At 34.5% G+C, this 20,487-nt stretch overlaps 2 protein-coding genes across 2 annotated transcripts; one reads left to right on the top strand and one right to left on the bottom strand.

Annotated features, from left to right (window-relative positions):
- Positions 1-4,098: 4,098 nt before the first annotated feature.
- LOC103839712 (ABC transporter B family member 7) lies at positions 4,099-13,191 on the bottom strand. The gene is made up of 11 exons (XM_033280921.1): positions 8,563-13,191; positions 7,821-7,875; positions 7,572-7,747; positions 7,263-7,484; positions 6,942-7,180; positions 6,342-6,867; positions 5,994-6,267; positions 5,344-5,920; positions 4,949-5,177; positions 4,611-4,877; positions 4,099-4,535 (listed from the first exon to the last, which is right to left on the bottom strand). Exons 1-11 carry the CDS (start codon positions 8,791-8,793, stop codon positions 4,236-4,238), a joined length of 3,096 nt encoding a protein of 1,031 aa, XP_033136812.1. The 5' UTR covers positions 8,794-13,191; the 3' UTR covers positions 4,099-4,235.
- A 393-nt stretch (positions 13,192-13,584) lies between these two features.
- Positions 13,585-17,474, top strand: LOC103839593 (probable methyltransferase PMT14). Its single transcript, XM_009116095.3, has 6 exons — positions 13,585-13,745; positions 14,086-14,765; positions 14,847-15,057; positions 16,102-16,762; positions 16,845-16,922; positions 16,986-17,474. The coding sequence occupies exons 2-6, from the start codon at positions 14,100-14,102 to the stop codon at positions 17,242-17,244; spliced, it is 1,875 nt and encodes a 624-aa protein (XP_009114343.1). The 5' UTR covers positions 13,585-13,745; positions 14,086-14,099; the 3' UTR covers positions 17,245-17,474.
- The last annotated feature ends 3,013 nt before the right edge of the window (positions 17,475-20,487 follow it).

The raw sequence follows: 20,487 nt of genomic DNA on the forward strand, positions 1-20,487 counted from the left end.
TGCAGCAGAAGATTTAGGTGGAGTTGGCCTTGTAGTCGATTTAACTGACTTCGGAGAAGAAGCCGCCGTTCACGTAGAGGATGAACCAGTGATTGGAGAGTTTCACCAAGATCCAGATTCAGATTCATCTGGTGATGACGACTCGGAAGAAGACTAGCGTCGACCTTTTTTTTTTTTTTTTTTTAAAGGAAAATTTCGAGGAAATTCCGAGGACAGATAGGTTTTCCTCGGAATTTCCTCGGAATAGATCTTCTCGATTGAAAACCCCAAGTTCCTCGGAATTCGAGGAAATTCCGAGGAACTCTTTATGTTCGTCGGCATTTCCTCGGAAAATTCCGAGGAAATTCCGAGGAGATGGGGATTTGATTATAGATTCTTTTTCCTCGGAATCTCCTCGGTATATTCCGAGGAAATGCCGACGAACATAAGGATTTCCTCGGAATCTCCTCGGTATATTCCGAGGAAATTCCGAGGAACTGGGGGTTTTAAATCGAAAACAACGTTTTACGGATTGAATAACACGTATATAACCTTCATTAAGTGTCATAACCAGATTATGATGTTTGTAACTATGAACTTTGGTGTTTTATCCAATAACAAACACTTTTACGATTGCATGAACGAAAACCACACAACATAAGAGAAACACTTATACACTTTAATAAACGGTAAAGGGAATACTTAGAATTATTTTTGAAATTGTGTTATTTCATGGTTTATGATCATCTATACAAAGAATCCTCAATGGTATGCATTATAATTGTATAAGAAATGAAATACGGCGAAAATAATCGATGTTTTAAAACCCCAAACCCTGGTTCCTCAGAATTTCCTCGGAGATTACCGAGGGTATTCCGAGGAATCAGGGTTCGTCGGAATATTTTCATTTAACCGGATAAACCAAGCCGCCAAATATTTCGGGAAAATTGAATCAAAGAATTCCGAGGAAATTCCGACGGAAATAAAAAATATTTCCGAGGAAATTCCGACGGATATTTTCCGTCGGACGCCTCATAATATTAGGGCGAGCCCGATCTTCTTCCCCATTTCTCTCTTTCTCTCCGCGCCGCTGAACCTCTCCTCTCGCGATTCCGGCGATTTCTGGCGATTCCACCGTTCTCTCTCCCGTTTTTCCGGCGATTCTCCCCTAATCCTCCCCCATAATCATGTAAGAACCCTATTCCACTCTTTTAGGTTAGATTTGTATGGTTTTTAAGTAGATTTGATGATTTTGGAATGAGATTTATAGATTTTGTTAGGGTGAATGGTAGATTTGTGTAAAATGGAGTTTGATTATGTATTTCACTTGATTTGAATTTTTTTTTTATTTTTATTAATTTTGTGGTTATAAAATCGAATTTGAATTATATATATATATATATTGAAAACGTTTTTGTATATAAAATCTATTTTTTCATTTAAATTCATTTATATATTTATTAAACATTTTTAAAATCTATAAAACTTTTTTTAAGATTAAAAATCATTTATATAATATTTAAAAACATTTTTTTTGTATTTTATATGTAAAATATAAATTTCTATATTTATATAAAAACATTTTTAAAATTTTTAAACTATTTTTATTTATTAAAACTATTTTTTATTATTATTAAACTATTTATATTTTTTGTGATTAAAAACTATTTTTTTAAACTATTTTTTATTTAAACTGTTTTTTTAATTAAAATTATTAGAACTAATTTTTAAATATGTTTTTTTTTTAATTTACAGGTCTAATGATGATCAGATCCGGCCTCGCCAGCGTCGTAGCCGGGGTGGTATGGGGAGCCAGTCTCGGGGTTCTTCCAGCCATGTTCAGGATTCCGTTTCGCCCCACAGCTCATACCAACATCTCCCTCTCCATTACTCGCTCCTGCTGCTCCCGCTCCCGCTGCTGCACCCGCTCCTGGTCCCGCTGCTGCACCCGGTCCTCTGGGAGTGATGAGGGTTGCGGAGTTGGTTCGACAGCCCGGTCGTGACCATCTTCCCTATCTCACTGAGTATCCACATGGACATGGTCAAACATGGTAATTTAAACTTTTATTTTTTAAACTATTTTTTATTTAAACTATTTTTTATTAATAATTTATTTTTTTTGTTAGGTTCAACCGATCCGGGAACGGGATCAGCGCATGGATCAACCGTATGATGTACTCGGCCCTCGACAGCGGACATCCGACTTTCACTCACTTCCCTGTCGAGAAGCAGCATCTGTGGTTTCAGCAGTTTGCGGTAAGTATTCTAATTTTTAAATTATATTTTTTATATTATTAAAACTATTTTTTGTAATTATTAAACTATTTTCTATATTTATTAGACATTTTAAATATTATTAAAACTTATTTTTGTAATTATTAAACTAATTTATATATTTATTAGACATTTTAAATATTATTAAAACTTATTTTTGTAATTATTAAATTATTTTTTTAATTATTAAACTATTTTTTATTTATTAAAACGACGATTTTTGTAATTATTAAACTATTATATTTTTGTGCTTAAAAACTATTTTTAAACTATTTCAGCAAGAATTCAACTGGAATGCCGATGATACGCTCTCTATCTATCACCATTTTGTCCATAAAGTTATGGACAACTATGGGAAGCAGATGTACGAGTGGAAGAAGAAGTGGGAAGTAAACAAGGTAGTTTTTAATTTATTAACAATTTTTAATTTATTAAACTATTTTTAAAATTATTAAACTTTTTTTTTTAAATTAAAAGGTCCCAAAGTCGATGAACGGCACGGTCTGGAAGGAGTTGTGTGCGCATTGGGATAAAGAAGAGACGAAATAAACTTCTTCCACCAACTCCAACAACCGCAGGAGCGACCGTAAAGGAAAGGGCATCTACAAGCATAACTTGGATGCTCAATCTATTGCCACTCTGGCGGATCGCATGGTAAGCTCAACCGCTTTTTCTTCAATTATTTAAGTTTCAGAATTTTATTTTTTTTGCATTTTCAAATTTCTAATGTTTGTCTAATTTATTTTTTTTCAAGGCGGAAGAAAATGAAGGCCACCCAGTTGATGATCTCGCCCTTATGAAAAGGGCGTATACCAACAAGAAGACCGGCCAGATTGATGATGGTCTTGTGAGGGACGTGGTCGACCTGGTCCAAACTCAGGTGTATGACGAAGTGTCTCAGCTTCAAACCGATGATGACGATTCGACGGCCTCGACCAACTTGTCTCGGGTTCGAATCAACGAAATCGTTGAATCGGTAAGTTTTTTTTTTTAAAAGTTCAATTTAATTATTTCTTGATTTTTATTTTATCATCAATTTAAATTATCTAAACTTCGTTATTTATATTTCAGTCGGTTCCAAAGAAAAAGGGACATTTGGTCGGTTTGGGTCGTCGCTCCCGGTCGGCTGCTCCTTCTTCTGCACCACATGCGTATGTTGATCCAGAAGTTCTTACGGCTCAGCTGAAGGACAAGGATGATCGGATATCTGCGTTGGAGGCTCAGATGGCAGCTCAACAGGCGGGCTATGAGACCCAGAAGAGGCTGAACGAGCAGATGATGAATGATGAAGAGGATGTACCCGAACGAGACGTTCCCGAACATTCAAGACCCGTAGTTTTTTTTTTTCCAAAAACTCTGAATGTTTTATTTAAATTTGAATATTATCTACTATGTTTTATTTTATGTTTTATTCAATTTTAATTTTAAATTTTAAAAATTTTAATTTTTTTTTTAAAAAATTAATTTTTTAAAAAAATAAATTTTTTAAAAAAATAATTTTTTTAAAAAAATAAATTTTTCAAAATTCCGAGGGAATGGAGGTCCTCGGAAAATTCCGAGGAACTTTCACCCCTCGGTAAATTCCGACGAACTTTAAGTTCCTCGGAATTTTCTGAGGGAAAGAGTTCCTCGGAATTTTCCGAGAAACTCCACTCCCTCGGAAAATTCCGAGGGAAGAAAGTTCCTCGGAAAATTCCGAGGAACGTTTGTTCCTCGGAAAATTCCGAGGAACATTTGTTCCTCGGTATTTTCCGATAAACATTCCGAGAAATATTTCGTCGAAACTTCCGAGGATTGGACCATCGGAATTCCTTCGGTATTTTCCGAGGAACCTTCCGACGAACTTTGTGTCTTCGGAGTTTCCTCGGAATTTTGTTTCCTCGGAATTCCGTCGGCATTTTCCGACGGAATTCCGAGGAATCATGAATTTCCGAGGAGTTATTTCCGAGGACTTTTTTCGTCGGTATGTCCTCGGAATAACGTTATTCCGACGACATACCGACGATTTTTTCCCTCAGTATCCCGATGTTTTCTTGTAGTGATAAGTCACTAAAAATCTGAATATCTGGTCGTGTCGGATACCGGAAACTGACGTGTTGAAACTCGATATGACCGTGCACAATTGGTAACACTGTCCCCTTGTTGGAACTCGAATCAATTTTCGGTTTACTATCAAGTATCTCGAAAATAGAAGCAGCAGAGTCTTTGGCTTTGTTTCTATCAGGTGCCATAGCACTCGTTTGAGACACTGCTAGTGCGGTCATAGTTAACGCAAAGAAAACCTGAAACGTTATAACCACTTAAATATCACAAACAAATCATATCTAAACCGAACCGAATATCTCACTCTTTTATACCTGAAAGAATTCTCCAAACGTGGCCATCCTCTTCTGAATCAACCAGGAACCAACGTAAAAACATAAGGAGTTGATGCAGTAGAGAGCCAAGAATGAGATACCGTAGCCCGAACCGCTCACAAGTCCTAACCGGACACCTTGTTTCTTTGGTGCCTCGCATTTCTGTTGGTACAGATCCATCACTTTATCCTCTGCACAGAATGATGCAACCGTTCTTATGCTGCTCACCGCATCACTTGCCACCTGACTTGCTTCTTCGTATTTTTCCTGAACCGAAGTAAACCGGATTAGACTAGGTTAACCTGGAAATTAAAATTAAAACGTTTTTGAATACTAACTTTTGCGTTTGCGCTAAATCCGGTTATACACTTGGTCTGAAAGTATCCCTGAAGCACTATAATTGGTGTCATAAGAAGGATGACTATAGCTAATATCCAATTAGCGGCAAACGCTATAATCAATGCAGCGATTACAGTCGCTATATTTTGCATTATCAACGCCAAAGCATCACCCACTATACTCTTCACTGCCGCAGCATCTGTAGACAATCTTGCTCCAATCACGCCACTGGAAATAAAAACGAAATATTAAAAAATTAACGTAAGAAAAGAAAAACTAAGTATTAAAAAATTAATTGGTGACTAGTTCAGAATTATTTAGATATAGAGTTGTTTAGTTATTGTTAGGGAAAAAAATAACGTAAGAGAATGATGATGCATCATGGTTATATTACCTAGAATTTGCGGTATTATCAAACCAACTAATCTCCTGGTGAATAACTTTATCAAAAGATAATGATCTAATGCGTTTGATAAGTCTTCCTCCAGCTATAGCGAACAGATAGTTTTGAAACGGAACCACGATCAGATCCGTTAAACCGAGCAAGACGAAGATGATAGCCCAGAAATGTGAATCTTTACGTAGTTGATCTGAAGGCTCGAAGAATATCTTGATGGTGCTAGACATAAGCAACCCTTGGACCGGGTACACAATACCGTGAACCGCTGCAGCCAATGAACCGGCCAACAAAACCGGAATCTCTGGTTTGTTGAGGTGAGCAAGCCGTCTCAACGATACTTTCTTGCGTTTCTTGGACGCTTTGTTCTCCGTGGAAGACTTATTCTCGTGGGTTTCTTTGGTTTGGTTCAAATTAATCGGTCTCGGTAAACCAAAATCGGTTTGGTTGTGGCTAACGGATATATTCTCACGCAGCTCCAGTTCCTCCACTCCTCCTTTCTTTGATACTTCTTGTAGACAAACAAGCTGTGAATACGCTCCCTCGGGATCTTGAATCATCTCCTCGTGAGTTCCTGATTACAACTTCTGTTAATATACAAATAAAAACTGATTACTTGTGTTGCACGCTACTAGACAAACCCTAACCTTTCTCGATGATTTTGCCCTGCTGCACAACGGCGATCATGTTCGCAGTTCTAATAGTGGTAAGCCGATGAGCCACCACGATGGTTGTCCGGCTTGACATTAGCTTAACAAGAGCGTCCTGAACTGTTCGTTCTGATTCCGCATCTAAAGCACTTGTTGCTTCATCAAGAAGCAAGATTTTAGGGTTTTTCAATATGGCCCTAGCAATCGCGAGCCTCTGCTTCTGTCCACCAGATAATTGTGTCCCGTGATCTCCTACCATTGTGTCCAACCCCTGAAAAATATAGAGAATTAAGAAATGTAAACTCGGTTTATTGGTCGAAATCGTTACACCTAAAGTTTAAGTACCTGCGGCAGTTTGTCGACAAACCTAGTAGCACTGGCCAGCTTGACCGCGGTTCTAATTTCTTCATCGGATGCATCTTCTTTCCCATAAACAATGTTCTCCCTGATTGTGGTTGCGAAAAGTATAGGCTCTTGGCTTACTAAACCAATCTTGCTTCTGATCCATCTTAACTGAAGCTTCTTTAAATCAATTCCATCAATTAAAACTTCTCCGGATTCCGGATCATAGAACCTCTCAATCAGACTGATCACTGTTGATTTTCCGCTTCCACTCTGCCCAACCAAAGCCACGGTTGTGCCATTTGGTACAACCAGCGAAAATCCAGCAAAGATCTGCATGTCAGGTCTTGCTGGATATCGAAAATAAATGTCTTTAAGTTCGATGTCTCCTTTAATCTCGTCCAAAACCTTACCAGTCATGCTATAAGCATCTATCTTTGGTTTTGTTCTTATAGTCTCAAACATTTTGTAGGCTGCGGCTTGTCCGGCCGCGAAAGCGTTAAGAGAAGGTAATGTCTGCCCCAACGACCTGAGAATGTGTAAGAAAATTAGGATTTTCAGTATCACAAAAAAATTAAGAGAGCATGTAATCGTTATACTCACATTCCTCCACTCAAAATTGCGAAAATCACGTTCATGACTTGACCTCCAGTATATCCCTTCTCCATTATCAGCCAAGCACCGTACCAAATGGCAATACCATATGTACAATAACTTACAACCATCATTATTCCAAGGCCTAGACCCGAGAAGAGCCCTTGTTGAACCATAGATTTATAGGCAATCTCGAGCTTCTTCTCATATTTTTGGGTTGCTTGTTTCTCTCCGGTGAATGCCACGACCTGACAAAACATCAAAATGTGTGATATGAATCTATGTGATTATCTAAAAAAAAAAAGAATTTCGGACTGCGCGAAAACTTACTGTTCTAATCGACCCAACAGCTTGTTCTATTACATTTTCAGCTTCCGCATAAGCGAGTTGGCCACGACCAGCCATTTTGGACATGATCAAGGCCATTGCACCACCAGTGGCCACGATCAATGGAATGCATGGAATAAGAGCTACTGTGAGGCGTCTGCCAATTATACAAGCGACTGTGATTCCACCAAAGAATGTTGATATTAGCTGTATAAATTTCCCAACCTGAAAATTTTGAAATCATAGAAAAAAAAAGAATATTCACCAACTTGTATCGCAAGAAACAGCCGAGATATAAAAATTTATCAAAACCTTTTCTCCCATGGACTCTTGAATAAGAATGGTGTCCCCGGACATTCTTCCGATGACTTCACCGGTGTTTGTCTCGGTGTCAAAAAAGCCAATATCTTGTCTTAATATTGTTTTGAGGTATAGCCCTCGAATTCTGGCGGACTGACGCTCCCCAGTTACCATCCAACATGAGACCTCTGCGAAAGAACGAAAAGGCTTTGTGAACAAGTTAGGTCAAGCAAAAAGAAGGAAAACAGAGTTTTGGCTTACGCAGGAAAGACACAACGCACGCGTAGACTGCAAGGTAAAGAAACTTCACAGCAACCTGAGATTAATTAACAGCAAGCACTTGAGATTTAAATTTACAATTCGTGCATATGATAAAAATCAAATTTTAGTTTTCCATTTTGTACTCAAGACGCAAATGAGGAAGTAAATTTTCATTTCAATTAAAGAAAGTAGAAAAGAGGAACAAAGTAAAACGAAACTATGAATTGTTTCCAGTTAATAATAATCACATTAAAGAACTATTGAACCTTTTCATGCATATGCACCAAATTTTATATTTCTGTGAAGAAAATGTAAAATAGTGTAAAAATTGAGAAAGAAAAAAAAGCAAATCTCTTTATAATTTAAGAATTAAAGATCAAAGTAGAAAAAATACATTTGGTCAATAAACCGTGGTCAATCTGACGATTTTATGTAATAAACGTAACAAATAAAGTCTTTTGGATTTTTCCCCTTTAAGATTATAAAACCAAATAATACATCTAAATATTATAACAATAATAATAATAATCTTAACCAGACATCAATTTTTTTACAAAAAATAAAAATCAGTTTGTTGTGAAGAACAACTACAATTAGGTGTTTGACAAAAAAAAAAATTGTTTGACAAAAAAAAACTACAATTAGGAAAAATCAAAATCCATACAGTGAAATCCTCAAAAACCCTTGAACTGATATCAGTAATAACAACTATAAAATGTCATAAATCATTTGAGATCCTAACCTTGGAGACTTCTTTAACCATGTGATCGTGATCAGAGAAGCCAAAGACGTTAATGATTTTGCCTATGAGTACTGACATAATCGGCTGAGCTAGGCCGTTGGCCATGGCGGAGATAGTCCCAACAGCCATTAAAATGATGTCGTATCGATCTGCAAACGTGAAAAGCTTGTAAAACGCTACTTTCTGATTGCCTCCGTCTCCATTCGTGATCCTCTTTGCTTTCTCCTCCATTGGTTTCTTGCGGGGGATAAAAAAAGAGAATGTAACCCAAAAGAAAAACTATTGGAATTATACGAGTCAGATGTTACTCTTTGGACTTTATAAACTCGGTTCATCTGGCTGGTTACAATGAGTGAGACCAAAAGGAACAAAATTCAACATTGCCTTCTCAAGGTACTTTGTCCATTTAAGTTTGTATTTATTCAAATGCTTTTGAATCCTTTGGACTTTGGTAGTCCTTATAATTTATTCTATCCTTTTTTGCATGATCTACCTTTTCGTTTTATTTTACAAGGCATGATCTAAGTACTTATAATGAAGGGAATTGTCTCATATGTACATTACGACTGCCATTTTTTTTTTTTTGAACTTTAACTACGACTGCCATTATTACATGGTAAATCTACCTTCCTTTGAAAATCATGCATTAGACCTTGGGCTAAATCTCATCAAAAACAGGTTATATAGACTTATAGTTTCTTTTGCTTTAGGCAGCCCAATACATATGATTTAGAATATGATGACCGCTAATCCCAACTGAAAAAAAGAAAAAAAGGTATAGTTACGCCAGGTTTAAACAAAGAAATAAAGGCCTGAGGAGACCGATGGATTGGAGAACATATACCCAGCTAACAGAGTTAGAATAATTTGCACGATCATTTTTTTTGTCAACAATAATTTGCACTATATATCTATTATGGGCAATGGGCATTATTGGTTTTAGTACTGATGCTTTGTATGAAATGAGTTACATGTACCCAGTCAACTGTTATATGTATCGTTCATATGTTGCTTTATAAAACAATTGTTAACATTCAAGATTAGTTTAAAAAAAAATCCATACATACATCTAACAAATACGTTATATACTTATACCATACTGACAATATTTTTATACAACATAGTCACCGCCCACATATTTTCGTTTTTTAAATAAAATTTGGAGATATCCCAAGCCTATGGAAAGACCCTAACTATTTTAAAGGAATGTTGCGATCTACGAACGGATTCACACTCCAAATTTTCAAATGAGACCTATAAAATGGTTTCATGTCCATGTGGTTACAAATTGAAGCGTAGTGGAGTGCTTTCGAACTGTCTCTAGACTATTGAAGCCAACACTGAAGCCTATCTTATGATCCAACAAGAAGTCTTAATGAGCATGTAACTAGAGTTTCTTAACTATGTATATGTTGTTAGATGTGTTGATGAATGTAACCTTGGCTGCCATAGTACAACCTCTTTCAATCTAATTTTATGAATCAAATACAATTTTGTTTATTTTGGTGACAAATTTAAAGCTCTTTCATTTAGTTTCTTTGTTTATGAATAACGTTTTACAAGCTATTTTATCTTTCAATAAAGCTCTTATGAGCTCAATCTTTCTAGTTTCATAAATGTTATCATGGTATCAGAGCTTTAGTCGGTTCATGGATATTATTCCTCTTTTAGAACTTCTGCTAAATTTATCAAGTCAGCTTCGTTGTCACTTTCAATGGAGTTTGGTTCCTGAACTCGAAATCCAAAGAAAGGAGGAGACTTTTTCCATTTTTCAAGCTCTCCTTCTTCATAGACGGTTCATAGGATTATTCTGTTCATCTTCAAGCCTTAGTTTACTCTGTCTGATAAAATCCAGTCATGTTTTTGAAGTCTTTTCGGCAGTGACGAAGTCAGAGAAGAGACACGCATTGGTAAAGAAAAGTTGGTGTATTGGTGAGGCTGGCCAAGCTGTTCGAAGAGGATAATGACTTTTCAAACAGAACTAGTGGTTTCTCCAAGTCACATGTCATGTTTCTTCTCACGATTGATAGGAAATAGAGAGTTGAGGTTTAGGCTGTTGTAGGATAGATTTTTCTTTGGTCGTGAGATAGCTTAGTCGAGTTAGGAGGATGACAAAAAATCCCCAATTTATTGTGAGACAAATAGGTCAAAATAATCTGAAGATGTTCTCATACTTATGTCGACTCTCCAAGCTGAATAATCATCTACCTATTTCCTATAGACCTTCAACTACTTATGTTCCTTTCAAAACCAGCTCTATCTGCATCTTCAAACTTGTCTCAACTGCTTGATTCACCACCCGATGCCAAGTTTGCAGGAGGAAATTGAAGCCCACACTGAAGCCCATCTTATGATCCAACAAGAAGTCTTAATGAGCATGTAACTAGGGTTTCTTAGCTATATATATGTCGTTAGATGTGTTGATGAATGCAACCTTGGCTGCAATAGTTGCAGCCTGTTTCAGTCTCATTTTATGAATCAAATACAATCTTGTTTTTCTTGGTGACAAACCTAAAGTTATTTCCTTTAATTTCTTTGTTTAAGAATAAAGTTTTATAAGTTATTTCTATCTTTCAATAAAGCTCTTATGAACTCAATCGTTCTGGTTTCATAAATGTAATCATAGACTACCACCTCGTGATTTTTAAAGTCATTTTTTATACATCAATATTTAAGCCTCGCAAAATATAATGTGTGAATAAGAATGATTACACAACTCTACGGTAAAACAAAATGCTATGAATTGTAGAGAAAATCTTTCTACACTCTTAATTTTTTGTATTTTGCATTTTGGTCATTACAATTATATATCACATTTATGATTTTTAAATATTTTATCGTTATCGTTTTACTCCTTAAAAAATCTTCACTCACAAATATTTCAAATTTGTTTTTATAAATTTAACTTCTACACATAAAATTAAATAAAAATTTAAAATATTTAAAATATTTTAAAACTGGATTTACACAACAACAATATTACAAAAGAGACTTATCAAATTCACGAGTTGATCATATATGAGAGTATTACGAAAATAGTTTTATTTGGAATAGTGTGATATTTTACTTGTAATTTAGTATTAATTATGTAGTATTCGCAAACTTGAAAATAAAATATCTTTTGAGATGTTCTTACAATATCAAAGTAGCACAAATGAGAGAGGAGAGAAATTGGAAAGTTAAATTTATGTTCTATATTTCTTAAATATGCCACAACAAAGTATTGTCTCATTTGAAAGATAAACTTGAATTATATTATATGGTTGTATAATATAATATAAATTTAAAACTTAGTTTATGCAATATACTATAAAATTTATAAATAAATATATATATATATATATATCTGCTTTATTTTATTTTTTAAATGCTTTATATAAGAGATCTATATATTTTATATGTAAAATATAAAACTGAATAATTCTTTTGATTATAATTAAAAATATATATTTTTATGATAAACAAAAAAAAATACTACTACACATATGTAGATACAGAGATGTACTGACCATTAATACATACTAGATCCGTTCCAGTAAGATAGATGTTTTAGAAAAATAATTTGGTTCATAAAAATATATGCTTACGTTTTGTAGGAGAAATTGTAAACTTAAAAAAAAAAGATTCAATTTTATTGAATTACTATTGATTAAAAGTTATTAAAAATTGAATTACAAAAGATACATTTATAATAGTGATTTAATGTGTTTTTTAATATCCGTAAAAACACTAAAAATATATATCTTTAATAAATGAAATATTTTACAGGATATATTTTACCCACTTAGTACATTTTTAAAGAATATAATTACAAAGATACATTTATAATAGTGATGTATGTACATTTTTAATTTTTGTTTTCTTAGTCTTAAAATCAAAATTCTCTTGAGAATTGCTATACCGCTGGAAGAAGAAGAGTCACTAATGCTATTGGCTTTTACATCTGTCTCACCAACTGTTGAATCTCTTTTTTTTCCATCAAATTTTTGTTTTAATAAAGAGAACGGGCCAAGCCTAACGGCCGAAGCCCAGATACAAAAGCCCACAATACTAACGGGCTAACAAAACCAACCAAAAGCGGAAGCCCAATAAGCTAAAACGGCACAAAGCCCAAACCCTCGAACCCAGCACCGACAGGCTCGGGTACTCGTGCGTCGAGGAGGCTGAAGCGAGACACGTGTGGAGATCCTGACCGTCAGTGCGCCACGCATCGCTCTGTCTCGACCCGACCGACTCCGCCTCACCGAGCCGCTGTACCGAAACCACTGAAACCCTCGTTTCACCAGAGCTCATTATCCCTTCAAGCTTCCACCGAAACCAAATCTCTTCTTCACCTTCCTGAAACGTTGACATAGAGCATCATCCCTCTGAAGAGAGCTCATCCGACGGCGAAGCTTCATAACCCTAGAGATCACAAGCCGAAAACCTCTTCCGCTCCATGACCATAACCCAAACTCGAAACAAACAAAACAAACTCGGAAAACCTGAAGCCGGCGACGTAAGGCTGACGGAGCCTTCAACTTGAGCCGACGACGGCGAAGTTGAAGGAACTTCTGCCTCTCAGCGACTAAAACCGGCGGCAGTGGATCTGACGTAGCCTCCACCTTCCGGAACCAAAACCACACTCATCTTCACCTCTTCACTCCTTCCAAACCTCCGCGTCTTCACTCCAGTTACAGAAACCCACAAGAGGTGGCTGGCCAGAACTCAGGCAAGGTGGATGTCGTAAGAACCGAAGGTGAGATACAAACGGATACTTTTATCTTAAGGATGACGATCTCCGGTAATGGCATGCACGCTCACGCACCGACTGTCCGCCGGAGATCTACTTTCTCTCTACTTTTTCTCTACTTTTTCTCTATTTCTCTGTTATTGTTGAATCTCCTATCCTATATATAAATGGGAAATTAGGCCAAATAACGGAAAAAAAAAAGAAAAAAAAAAAGAAGAAGCACAAATTCACTTACCTTTCTCGGTAAATAATTGTTTTAAGCAATAGATGTGCTTTTAATCTCTTTTATTAATTGTTGCTCAAAAAAAAAAAATCTCTTTTATTAACGGACGTTATTTGCAAGTCTTTCGTCTGTCAATGCGAAAGCTTGGCTTCACTACTCGGCACCTCATCACTGAAAAAGAGCTAAGCAGAAATCTCGAGAGGAAGCAAACAAAATAACATCGAAGAGGTAAGTAAAAATGCTCTCTTTGTAGATCGTTTCCAGCTCTGAAAACTCATCTCTTGAAGAAAGATCCCTTCTGGGTTTTCCAATTTCAGTTTCAAATTCATTTGGGTTTCCATGTCCAATGCTAAAGTTACAATCTTGTTTTTCCTTTTATATTCCAATCTAGAGTTTGTAGCAGTGCCTTAATTTTCAAATTTTGCTGTTTAAACAAATAAAAATCAAAACTTTATAATCAGTTTCTCCTTAATGATATTCGAGTTGTGTCATATCAAGTTTTTTTACCATTTTAATATATGATTTAAATGTAAATTTAAATTCATAGTGTATGTTACTAATGTTTCAGAAATTTCGAAAGTGATGATGATGGCTTCTTCTAAGAACACTCCGCCAGTGAATAATCGGACAAGAATATCTATAACCATTGTCACTGGTTTGTGTTGTTTCTTCTATCTTCTTGGGGCATGGCAACGTAATGGGTTTGGTAAAGGAGGAGGTGTTATAACACTAGAAGCAGTAACAAAGCAAGCTCAATGTACAAATACAACAGACATTGTAACCAATCTCGACTTTGAACCTCACCATAAGACAATAAAGATCCCTCAAAGAGCTAACACCAAGCCCATCATGTTCAAGCCCTGTGATGTGAAGTTCAAAGACTACACACCTTGTCATGAACAAAAACGGGCAATGAGGTTCCCAAGGGAGAACATGGTTTACAGAGAGAGACATTGCCCACCTGAGAATGAGAAGCTGCGTTGTCTAATACCTGCTCCTAAAGGGTACATGACTCCTTTCCCTTGGCCTAAAAGCCGTGACTACGTTCACTACGCCAATGTTCCTTTCAAGACATTAACAGTTGCAAAAGCTGGACAGAACTGGGTGAAGTTTCAAGGGGATGTGTTTAAGTTCCCTGGAGGAGGAACTATGTTTCCTCAAGGCGCTGATGCTTATATCGAAACGCTAGCTAAAGTAATCCCTATCAAAGATGGATCAGTTAGAACTGCGTTGGACACAGGATGTGGGGTGAGTTTGGTTTCATTTACACAAGCTCTCAAGGCTTTTGTTGATAAGGCGTTTTATTGTTTGTTCTATTTTGCATCTTAGGTTGCAAGCTGGGGTGCTTATATGCTTAAGAAGAATGTACTGACTATGTCGTTTGCACCACGGGATGTCCATGAAGCCCAAGTACAGTTTGCTCTGGAGAGAGGTGTTCCGGCAATCATCGGTGTTCTCGGGTCAATACGTCTTCCATATCCACCGAGAGCTTTTGATATGGCTCAATGCTCTCGATGTTTGATCCCATGGACCTCAAATGGTAATACACTTTCTCTATTGATTCTCTTACAACAGCTAAAAAGGCACAAAACCAATGTTTTGAAAACCGGATCGGACATTGACTCGGTTTTGTAGATGGGTCACTCAACCCGGTTTTAAATTAAGTAACTATGTATAACTGTAAACTTATTTTTATAAGGACAATTGTCAATAATAGCACCTTTTGAAGTTTATGTCTCAAAAAGAGCACTAGAAGGAGAAAGTCACAAAAATGACATTCATTAAAGGGTAAAATGTCCCTAATATCCTTGGTTTAAATTAAATAAACAAACAAAAATAAATAAAAAATAAATAAAAAATAAAAAAAATAAAAAAAAATAAATAAAATTTTTTTTTTATAGTTTCAGATTATATGTTTTCAGATTCGAAATTTTTATAATTTTTTTTTAAAAAAAATTTTGAATTTTTTTTATTTTTTTTTTCAAATTTTCTTTTTATTGTTTAAAAATAATTTTTGAAACTGTTTTATAAATTTTTATTTTTTATTTTAGTATTTATTTTTTATAAAATTTTAAACCCTAATTCCAAAACCCCACCCCCCTTAACTCTAAACCCTAAGGTTTGGATTAATTAACCCAAGGGGTATAAGTGTATATTTACCTCTTTAATGAAACCTATTTTTGTGACTTTGAGCCTTGAGTGCTACTTTGGGAACAAAAACTTGGTTTGGTGATATCCTAGTCTTTTTCTCTTTTTATAATACGTTATATCATTTTTAGAATCTAAAAATGATATGAAAATAAAATGAAAACTTCAAAATAATATAAAAATGTAATGAAAACTAATTTATTTTGATAGATATTAAACACAATATGAATTTTTTATGAAATTTTTTTTATTTTTTAACTTGAATTTAAGAAAATAAGGTTTTAATATCAAACCGGGTCACCGGTTTTAAGAGTTTGACCAGTTTTCTGCTTACCGGTTAGAAGAACGAATTATGGTCCACCGGTCTGACAGACCAGTCTGGTCTGGTTTTTTAAACACTGCACAAAATTCACTATATTGATTGTCTTTTTTGCAGAGGGAATGTACTTAATGGAAGTGGATAGAGTCTTGAGACCGGGAGGTTACTGGGTTTTATCCGGGCCTCCAATCAACTGGAAGACATACTACAAGACGTGGAAGCGGTCTAAGAAAGAACTCAAAGCTGAGCAAAAGAGAATAGAGGAGATAGCAGAGTCCTTATGCTGGGAGAAGAAGTATGAGAAGGGTGACATAGCAATCTGGAGAAAGAAAACTAATGACAGATCATGTCGTATGTCATCATCATATGTTAAAACCTGCAAAGGCAAAGACACTGATGATATCTGGAACAAGACAATGGAAGTATGTGTAACTCCATTCCCCAAAGTATCAAGCGATGTAGAAGTAAAGAAGTTTCCTGAGAGGCTATTCTCAGTCCCTCCGTGTGTAACCAAAGGTTTGGTGGAGGGTGTGAACGTTGAATCATATCAAGAAGATAATAAACTGTGGAAGAAACGAGTGAGTAACTACAAGAGAATCAATAGACTGATAGGGAGCAGTAGATACCGTAATGTGATGGATATGAATGCTGGACTTGGTGGATTTGCGGCTGCGCTTGAATCTTCTGAATCTTGGGTTATGAATGTTGTTCCAACTATTGCAAAGAACACTTTAAGTGTTGTGTTTGAAAGGGGTCTCATCGGCATCTACCATGACTGGTAATGACAAAAGAAAACTCACAAGCCATTGATCATTCAAGTACACCAAATCTTGATAATATTCGCTTTTATAAATGTGCAGGTGTGAAGGGTTTTCGACTTATCCGAGGACATATGATCTCATCCACGCAAACAATGTCTTCAGCTTGTATCAAAACAGGTTAGTTCTGTTGTCATAAAGCTACGAACTTTCAGACATAACTGTTGAAACTTTATTATGTAGATGCAATGTTGAAGACATTCTGCTTGAAATGGATCGGATTTTGAGGCCGGAAGGAACGGTTTTATTCAGAGACGAGGTTGATGTTCTAAACGATGTAAGAAAGATTGCAAAAGGAATGAGATGGGACACTAAGTTGATGGATCACGAGGATGGTCCACTCGTGCCGGAGAAGATTCTCGTTGCCGTTAAGCAGTATTGGGTCGCCGGTGACGGTGGTAACGTAAGGAACAGTACTTCGACGTTGAGTGGTGAAGAATAAGAAACTACCGAGGTTAAACGAGTTTTCGCAAATGTCCCATAATTTTAGATGTTTACTTGTTTTAACCACCAAGTTTTTGATTAGGTTTAAGTAAACCCCGTTGATCCTGGCGTTTTTTTATTTCACTTTTCATTTTGGACCAGAAGTATTGTAAAGTGCCAATTATACATTAGAATTACAAGTTTATACAATTTAGACACTGTATTTACAAATTTTCAGATTTTACGTGATGATCAGGTTTCAAGGTGTTAAAGTGGGAAAGAATCAGACATTCAGGGCTTAAATTATAAATTACAGCAGTAAAGAGTGTACACTTTCTTTTGTTAAAAAGGTAGACTATAGTAGAATATTTATAAATTCATATTTTATAAACTATTATTTCTGATAAATTAAGAACATTTTAATTATAACTATATCTCCAATTTAATTAATTTTATAAATTAATATTTTCTTAAAATTAATAAACTACCATGGTTGTAATAATGCTAATCTATAGAGATGTTATTAAATTAATGATTTGCACCGCATTCGATAATAAAAAAAATTAAATCTAGCATATTAGTTTTGTATCCTTGTGTGATTTATGGTATGAATGGGATGCAGTAAAAATACAGAAAAAGTAATAAAATAAATTGGATTGCTTTCAAATTATTTTGCATGTAAAAATTGTTTTTCCTGCGAACACGGCAAAAAGAAAGGTGGCCAAAAACAGAGACCCAATATATGATTTTATTTTTTTCTTTTTTCTTTTTTATTTTTTTTCTTTTTTCTTTTTCTTTTTTTTTCCTCTAAATACTACACTCAACTTCATTTCTTTATTTATAACCTAAAAAATTCTATAATATTTTCAAAACACTTATATATATATCAACTTGACATCTTCTTAAATTTAACATAATTTTCTGTAAAAAATATTTTTACACATTATTTTAGTATGCTATAAAATATATAAATTTACTAATTAATCAGACCGAAAATATAACTTCACTAATTAAAAATTTAGAAAATATATAACTTTACTAATTAAAAGTATTTTTAAAAAGTATAACTTTACTAATATAATATATAACTTTACTAATTAAAAATTATTTTACGAATTATTTTAGTATGCTATAAAATAGATAACTTTACTTATTAAATCAGACCAAAATATAACCAAAAAATATAAGTTCACTAATTAAAATGTGGTAAAATATATAGCTTTACTGATTAAAAAGTATTTTTAAAAATTATAACTTTACTAATATATGCTAATCAAAAATATTTTTAAACTTTATTTTAGTATGCTATAAAATATATAACTTTACTAATTAATCAGACCGAAACATAACCGCAAAATGAAAGAGAACCAGACCAAAATTTATAAAAATCCAAACGTGTACTATTTCTTTAAATCTGAAAATAAAAATTGGAACAAAATTGAATGGATATCCGATCCAAAAACATAATAAAATACTCCAGTTTTTAATTTTTAAAATATCTATAGTTTATAATTTTTAAATAAAACATTATTCAACACATCTGGATTGCTAGAATAATTTTCAGTTTTTAGGGCTTTAACTCGGATTTTCAGGGTTTTTTTTTTGTTTTCATTTTTTTTAATTCGGCTATGATTCGTGTTTTATACAAAATCTGACATGAACCTGACATTAATTATTTGAACTGATCCATTGTAAGAAATGTTTAGTTTCTAAACTGTCCTAAACATTCCAATCCGAATAGTTAGATCAGACCCGAACCGTAAATTAAAAATACCCAATGTTAATTCAATCAACAATAATAATTTAATAATTTAGCTGATTTGTATTTGTCCTGCTTGATCTGCATTATCTGTTGATATGCATATTTTGAACTAACATGTGTTAGCCATTTAAAGCCTTTGTGTTAGCCATTTGAAGCTTTAGTATAAAGGTGCCAAGGTTGCACAAAAAAAGGGATAAAGGTGCCAAGGTGACTAGGGAAAATAAGGGTTAGCATTTTGGTCTAAGTTTGAATTTAGTCTAGGTTTGGTTTAGCTTGTTTGGGTCTACTTTTGTGTCAACCATAATTTATTTGGTTATATTGGGTTTGGTTTAGTTTTTGAATTCGGTTGGTTTGTATTCATTTCTGTTTAGTTCGGTTTTATTTGTGTTAGTTTAGTTCAATCAAACTAAATTTAAATTTTATTCTATTTCAGTTATAAAATATAATTTATAGAGATATACTATTTAAAAAAAAATTAAAATTAAACATCACAAAATAATACAACTACAAGCTGATCATACAGAGCAAATGACATACACAAACATGAAGACAACCCTATGAACTAAGACAAAACCTTTGACAAATATTACAAACAAATTATAAAAAACCGTGGATCTCCACTAGTACATTAATAACATTACAAAAACAAGAAGAGTGAAACGGGAAATACAATAACTCAAAGAAGAAAAGTAAAGCGAAACAGTAATTTTCCATCTTCTGTAAGCTTTAAGGACGCACGAAGCCAGTGGCATGTGCCCCATGATTAGACATGTCAAGTGAAGTAAGTACATAACCTATTTTCTTTCTCCATAATTGTTATAGATTGTCAGATCAAAGTCTACAGAAAAGTGAAGCCATTATTTGCACTAGTCACGGTATTAATGTAATGGTTCGAATGGTAACTAGTGTATAAGAAAAGTTTGATAATTCACATTAGTAAAAAAAGATCAAGATTTTAAACTAGTGTATAGACCGAGGAAAAAAAGCTTATGCAAGCAGGAATATATAGAGAAGAAACAGCTTTGGCTTTGCATGACTTATTTTTTGTTTCAACTCTACAGCTTTCAAAGCTAACTTTCAGATCATCTCTTCTCTCTAGCAACTTATCTTTCCTTTAATTTTCACATTTTAATGTGTGGAGAAACGTATATTCTCCTGCCTCCTCAACTGCATACATAGCACAAATCCAAAACCAAAATCAAATCCCACCATTGTTGTTACCTCCAGAGGGAAGAAAAATCTCTCAACTTAAGCATTCATCTTCCATTTTCTTTTTTCCATCCAAAGTTCTGATCTTTGTGGAGAAAACTAAAAAAAGAGAGAAAATGGGTTGCTTGCATTCCAAAACAGCTAATATACCTTCTTCTGATGATCCATCAGCTCCAGAAAAAAGAAGAAGATTCTATGTACTTTTAGTAAGTAAATTTGCATTCTTTTTTTTGACTAATGGGTTTGTTCTAATTTGTGGGTTTTAGTTTTTTTTTTAAGACTTAAAGCAAA

The sequence above is a fragment of the Brassica rapa genome, chromosome A09, assembly GCF_000309985.2.
Source record: "Brassica rapa cultivar Chiifu-401-42 chromosome A09, CAAS_Brap_v3.01, whole genome shotgun sequence".
Lineage (NCBI taxonomy): Eukaryota > Viridiplantae > Streptophyta > Magnoliopsida > Brassicales > Brassicaceae > Brassica > Brassica rapa.